Source organism: Chrysochloris asiatica, unplaced genomic scaffold, assembly GCF_000296735.1.
Source record: "Chrysochloris asiatica unplaced genomic scaffold, ChrAsi1.0 scaffold00242, whole genome shotgun sequence".
Classification (NCBI taxonomy): domain Eukaryota; kingdom Metazoa; phylum Chordata; class Mammalia; order Afrosoricida; family Chrysochloridae; genus Chrysochloris; species Chrysochloris asiatica.
Window position 1 is genome coordinate 3,176,927 of NW_006408760.1, and position 6,598 is coordinate 3,183,524.

General features: G+C 48.1%; 1 protein-coding gene across 1 annotated transcript in view; it reads right to left on the reverse strand.

The window, feature by feature from the left end:
- Positions 1-6,598, reverse strand: part of CDHR2 (cadherin-related family member 2) — a 71,788-nt gene that overhangs the window by 27,048 nt on the left and 38,142 nt on the right. The window contains exons 12-16 of the mRNA XM_006873495.1: positions 6,016-6,171; positions 5,771-5,932; positions 5,417-5,478; positions 4,925-5,168; positions 2,421-2,660 (exon numbers count right to left, since the gene is read on the reverse strand). Coding sequence (XP_006873557.1) covers positions 2,421-2,660; positions 4,925-5,168; positions 5,417-5,478; positions 5,771-5,932; positions 6,016-6,171 — 864 coding nt within the window. The remainder of the gene's footprint in view (positions 1-2,420; positions 2,661-4,924; positions 5,169-5,416; positions 5,479-5,770; positions 5,933-6,015; positions 6,172-6,598) is intronic.

Below are 6,598 nucleotides of genomic sequence, written 5' to 3' on the forward strand. Positions count from 1 at the left end.
GAGGGGAGTAATTGACTTTGCAGCTTAGGAGTGGAGATCCCTGGGACCACCAAGGGAGAAGAGCGGAGTGTGAGACCCTACCCAGAGAAGCAGTGACGCTAGAGATGAAGGCAGAGACGATGACATGGAGAGATAGAGCAGATAGGAACTTTAGACACAGAGAGGGAGAGGGGCTGTGTGCTGACAACCAGGGGGCAGGCTTGCAGGGTATACCCTTTAGTTGGTTCATGATGCATGGAGGGGATTGTAACCATGGCAACAAAATGATATACGATAGGATGACTGTAAAGCTAATGTTCTCCCATGTAAACTATTACATAATTCACAATAAAACATTAAAAAAAAAAAAAAAAAGGTAGAGAGAGAGAGAGAAGTCAGAACTTGCCCAGGCCACCCACCTGGGCTCAGCAGTATGTGGAGGGACCTCTGCAGTTAGTTCTACACCACCAAGGAATCCTGCCTCCTTCCTATTCCCCTGGCCTCAGCTTGGACCAGTTTTAGATCCTGCTTTCCTGAGAGAGGAGTCCCTGGGTGGTACAAATACTTAACATGTCAGCTGCAAATTAAAAGGTTGGAGGTGCAAGTCTATCCAAAGATGCCTTGGAAAAAAGGCCTGCTGATGTACTTGTGAAAAATCAGCCACTGAAAATCCTGTGGAGGACAGTTGTACTTGGACACACATTGGGTCACCATGAGTGGGAGTTGATGGTTACTGGTAGTAGCTGGAAGGATGGTTCTGAGTCCCCATCTGTGTCTTCTATGTCCTGATTTAACTTACCCTACTTAACTCTCCATTTCTCAGATTTCTCACATTAGCACCACCACCACCACCACGATGTTTCCACAAAGGCCCTGTGGCCCTAGCTTTTTCCTTTGTTCCACTTCCCTCCTTCCCCTCCTGCTCTCAGTTGTCCCCAGACACTGACTCTGTGTTCAGGGAAGAACTGGGTTCGGGAAACCTATGAAGGTTTGGACGCTTAGATGTCAGCTATTTTCAGCTCCTGCCTTCTCTCTCTACCCTGGTCCTCCACATACAAATGATGCATTTGCAGCTCTTATCAGAGCACACAGAGGACTTTGTTTCCCATGTCCTCCCTTAACAGGGTCATACCCTTGGGTGGGTGCCCTTAGATGCTCCAGCCCCTCCCCAGATCTGCTCACAGGCCCCAGGAGGCTCCCAAGCAGGTGACATCCCAGATGCACACTTTTGCTTTTTTCTGACATAACATTAGAATGAACATCTTTGGAAACAGTTTTCTCTGCCTTAACTAGATGTAGCTGTGTTTTCTTAAAATGCAGTTATTGGCTCCACATAGATGACCAGCTGTATCCTCAAGGTTCCCTAAGTTAGGGGCGCGGTTAAGAACACAGCTCTGTGTCCAAGCCAGCCCCACCTCTATCTTGAATGTGACTTTGACCTCTTGGGGTCTCACTGTCCTCATCTGCAAAAGGGGGATGGCAGATACCACTCACAGGGCTGTTGTGAGGGCTGACTCCTGAGGTGAAAAGACCTGGCTCACTAAATACATTCAACTCAGCTTCCTCCCTTCTTTGTACCTTGCCCCTCAAGGACAACAGCCACTTGTAATTTTGTCTGTTTCTGTTTTCTCCAAGGTTCCTTTCTTTGATATTTGTAGGAAAGTGGCACATCCCAACCCATCAGGGCACAAGGCTGTTCTGTGCAGTGGCACAAGCTGGGCATTGCACAACCCTGGGAGATGTCACTCACATGGACGTTATAGAGGTACATAGTTGTTACGCTTTTCCAGAGGAAGGAGACTTGTGAGCTGGTAGCAGCCTTAGCACTCCACTCCACGACCGCAGGCAAACTACTGAATATCTCTTACGTCAGTTTACTGATCAATGGAATAGTGACAATCCTTCTTACCTTGTAGCAACAGGTGTGTAATAGAGCATATACCAAAAACCAAATTCACTGTTGTGTATTCGGACTCATAGTAATCCTATAGGACAGATTAGAATTGGACCATAGGTTTTACAAGACTATAAATCTTTATGGGAGCAGGCTACCTCATTTTTCTCCTGAGGAGTGGCTGGTGGGTTTGACCTGTTGATCTTGTAGTTAATATCCCAATGCTTAACCTACTGTGCCACTTGTAGACAATATAGATACTGATTTTTCTCCCCTTCTTTTTGGCCTTGAATGGTGGCAGAAACCAGGAGGGTTCTGGGTAGAGCCTCATGAATGAGCACGAGAGTGTGAGTGCCTCCTATGTGCCAGGCACGTTAATAGGTACTTTCGATTATTTAAATTATTTCTTCTTTATACTGTTATCAACTGCAGGACCCTCTTAGCTGTCACATTGCAAAGGGTAGAAATGTGACCTGGGTCCAGAGGGGATTGGCCAGCAGGCTGTGGGGTCATCTCAACACCCCGCCCCAGCTGAGCCTGGTCTTACCTCTACATTGATTGTAACATTGACCACTGTACTGTAAACAGGCACGCCACTGTCAGCCACACACACGCTCAGCACAATGCGGCCCCCTAGTGCAGGGTCGATGGCCTCTCGGTCCAGGGGTCCCCGGTTTGTGAGGAGCCCTGTATCGGTGTCCACTGAGAAGTTGCTGCTGTAGGGACCGGGCAGCAGGCTGAAGTGCAGGAGACTGTTGTTGGTGCCAGGCTCGTCCTCATCGAAGGCCTGTACAGGGTCGGGGCGGGCATCAGCTTCAGGTGACCTCAAGCCTCACCCCCTCCCCCTTCCCCTTCCTCTGAACCAGCCCACCTACTTGGGCTTGGAATCAGTAGCGTGCTGGCCAGTGTCTCAGACACAGCCTCCCATCTAAGAGGGTCAGATCAAGAGTTTGCAAGAGTACGGGAAGGATTGCATGGAGGGGATTGTAACCATGGCAATGAGATGATATATACGATAGAAAGAATGTAAAACTAATGTTCTCCCATGTAAACTATCACATAATTCACAATAAAACATTAAAAAAAAAAAAGCGTTTGTAAGAGCCTTTAAGGTCTTAAGCACCAAAAAGCTCGAGTGTTTACTGTGTACCTACTAGATACCAGACCCTGTTCTAGGCACTGAGAATAGAGCTGTGATCAAAACAGCCTCCTATGGTGCTGATATTCTAGTGGGGAGGGAGGAGTCAGGGTTGGGTATTATAAACTAAAATACTCCTTTTTTAATACCATAAAGTAAGTGTGAAGTCCAACAAAACTCTGATTTTTCCCATGATAACTATGTTGGTGTTTATTTTAAAAATACTTGATGCTTCACCCAGTGTGTGTGTGCATGTGTGTGTGTTCCTGCCCTGCCAGGGCCCTGAACATGTGCTTGGTTTTACTATGGGGTAATCCAGCACTGAGGGCACAACTGGTTCTTCCATGCCACCGGGACTTGGCACGTGCTGCTCTTAAATCCAGAATACCTTCTCCGCCTTCCCAGCCCCCGTGCTAGCTCTGACAGACACAGGTAACAACAATGTGAGCGACCTGTCTGGTGTCTTCTCCTAACTGCAAGCCACCTGGTAGCAAGAACTACAGTGGATTCATCTCAGCGAAACAAGGCTCAGCAAAGGGCCTGGGGTACAGTAGCTGGTCAGCAAATGTAGCTTCAGAGGCAGAGTTGAGGTAACTCTATATCAACTGCAGGCCCCTCTTCGCTGCCACATTGCAAAGGGTAGAAACGTGACCTGGGTCCAGAGGGGACTGCTTCCTCTCCACATCCCTTGCCTTTGCAGTTCTTTCTTTTTAGTTCTATGGGATCTTGTTCATTAAATGCCTCCTTTGTGGGAGGTCAAAGCTAGGTTTTCTAAAAGCCTGACTGTTCAGCCCGCAATGCTCTGCTTCAGGCCAGTTAATTTGCCAAGCACTTCTTAGGGTATACCCTTTGCTGCCCTGGGTACCAACATGCAGATCTGAAACCCTCCCAGCCACATGGAGCTCACAGACCAGAGTGAGAAATACTGAGAAAGGCCCAGGTTTCAGGGCAAGAAAGGCTGCAATTCCAGAGAATTTGCTTAACTTCTCTGAGTTTCAGTGTTCTGCTCTGTTAATGCGAACAATTAGAGTATCTGCCTCACAATTCAGTCTAGAGACCTGAGTGAGGTCAGGAACAGAAATGTGCTGTCAATTACACAGATCTAGAAGGGGGAGAGAGTTGTGTGGCCACATGCCTGTCATTCTGAAGGTCTGCTTTCCCATTTTCCACAAATAGCCCTTTCAGATGATCCAGGGCAGAAACTGCTCTTGTTCTTATGATCCAGGAAAGAAGTTTCTGGGTGGTTTTTTTGTTTGTTTTTTTTTTTTATCTCTTAGACACTATGAAGCTGACCACTGATCTCATTTCCCCTTTTGCTTTGGCTGTTAGGAAGCTAAGAGCTGACTTCGCTGTTCACCTGTCTCAGTTGGGTGATCCTGGGTTCTAATTCAACCTGTATGCCCTTTCAGAAGGCCATTCTTATTTTCCCTCTTTCCTTATTGCTTCCCATGGTGGTGATGGTGGTGGCTAGCCATCAAATCAGTTCCAACTCATAGCAACCCTGGCTAGGGTTTCCAAGACTATAAATCTTTACAGGAGCAGAAAGCCTCATCTTTCTCCTGTGGAATGGCTGGTAGATTCGAACTACTGACCTTGTGGTTAACAACCCAGCTTGCAAGCAGTACGCTGCCAGGACTCCTTTGTATTTTAACTTTAAAAAAAATTCTAAACCACCTCAAAGACATACTCTGTGCCCTACCTTGTGTTGAATGCTTTATGCCTATTATTTCATCCTTCCCCAGTGCCTCTGTGAATAAGTCCTAAGATGCTCCCCATCCCCCTAAAAGAAAACAGAGACCCAGAGAGACTGAGTGACTTTCTCAGGGTCACGTAATAGATCCCAGTTTGTCCCAGGGCCAGCATGACAACAGAGAGGGCTGTTCCCTGGCCACCCTGCCGGGGTCCACTCGCACCTGGATGGTCACAGAGACATTGTCCCTGTCCTCCTGGACAAAGATGTTGTAGGAGCCGCTAACCACAGGTTTGTTGTCATTGATGTCCTGCAGGATAATCTGTAACATGGTGGAGTCGGACAGGTTCCCACCATCTGTGGCCTGCAGCGTGAGGTAGTACACAGCTTGTTTCTCACGGTCCAGCAGAGTGCCGTTTCTCACCGTCAATGTCCCGGTGTTTGGGTCCACCGCAAAGAGGTCCGCCCTGCACAGGGTTGTCCAGTTTCACAAATAAAACATTCAGGTTATCCTGATCCATTTGAAGTTCAGATAAAGCATAAAAAATATTTTAGTATGCCCATCCCATGCAGTGTTTGCAACTTACACTAAAACATCATTTGGGGTTTATCTGAAATTAACATGGAACTAAATATTCTGCAACCCCAGCCCTGTGTTGAGGCAGAAGGTCCCAAGTCCTGCCCACCCGCTGCCTCCTGAGCCCCGAGGCCTTACCCATTTCCTTGGAGCAGGCTGTAGGTGATGCGGCCACCCTCACCCGTGTCGGGGTCAGTGGCCTGTGAGGCAGACAAATGGGGGGCATTGTTTGAAGACAATGACATTTGTTGCCAATCTCCCAATTATTGGGGGTGGAGCTACCCTGCTTTCTGGCACAAGGAAAGAAATGCCCCTGAGACAGGCTCACACATAGACACACACACACACACACACACACACACACACACACACACACACACCTGCGCACACACTCATAAAAGCATGCTTGCTTCTGAATGACCTTAGATGACACAGAGACTCAGGCAGGGTCACAGTCCCTAGCACAGCCTGTCTGTGACCCACAGCACTCACGTGAATACTGTCGGTGATGACATAGCTATCATTACAGTGCTCTGGCACAGTGAAGACATACAGGCTCTGTGGGAATGTGGGCCGGTGGTCGTTTATGTCCATGACATGGATGGTCACCGTAGCAATGGAAGAGTTCTTGCTGACTGAGTCAGTGGCAACCACCTGTGGGCAGGAAAGAGGCAGCACACTTAGACCAGGCTGCCACTGGTCTCCCCTCCCCAGAGTTCCAGTCCCAGGATTCTCACCTGCACCACCATCACTGTCTGAGTCTCGTAGTCCACCAGCGTTGACACCCTCACGAGCACCTGCACTTCCACTGAGCCTGCAGCCCGCTCGGGTGAGACACTGAAGGCTGCAGCGTTAGGGCCTTCCAGGGAGAGTAAGAAGGTGCCATTGCTGCCCTGTGAAAGTAGAATGTTTAAGTAGGGATCCACCTCCTTATAATGCTCCCATCTCACCCTTCACCTAACCTTTTGCAGGAGGTACCTGCTTCAGAAAACCCTGCCCATTGAGGTCTCATGAGAAGAGGAAATCTCAAAAGATGGAGTATGAAGTGTGGTGAGACCTGAGGACACCTGAGCCCATGGACAAGGACATAACCACAGAGGGCTAGAGCTGACAGTAAAGCATCCAGCTGATATGAAATGAGGGGAGATGCACAAGAACACCCAAATTTGCAGATAGTACCCGTTTGACTTAGCCCTGATGGCTTGATAATCAGAACTCGACTAGAGGAAGATAAAACAACAACAACAACAAAATTTTTGATAAAGGAAACAAGGATAAATTGCTACAATTTCATGAACTTGACCTATACTCATGGAGATT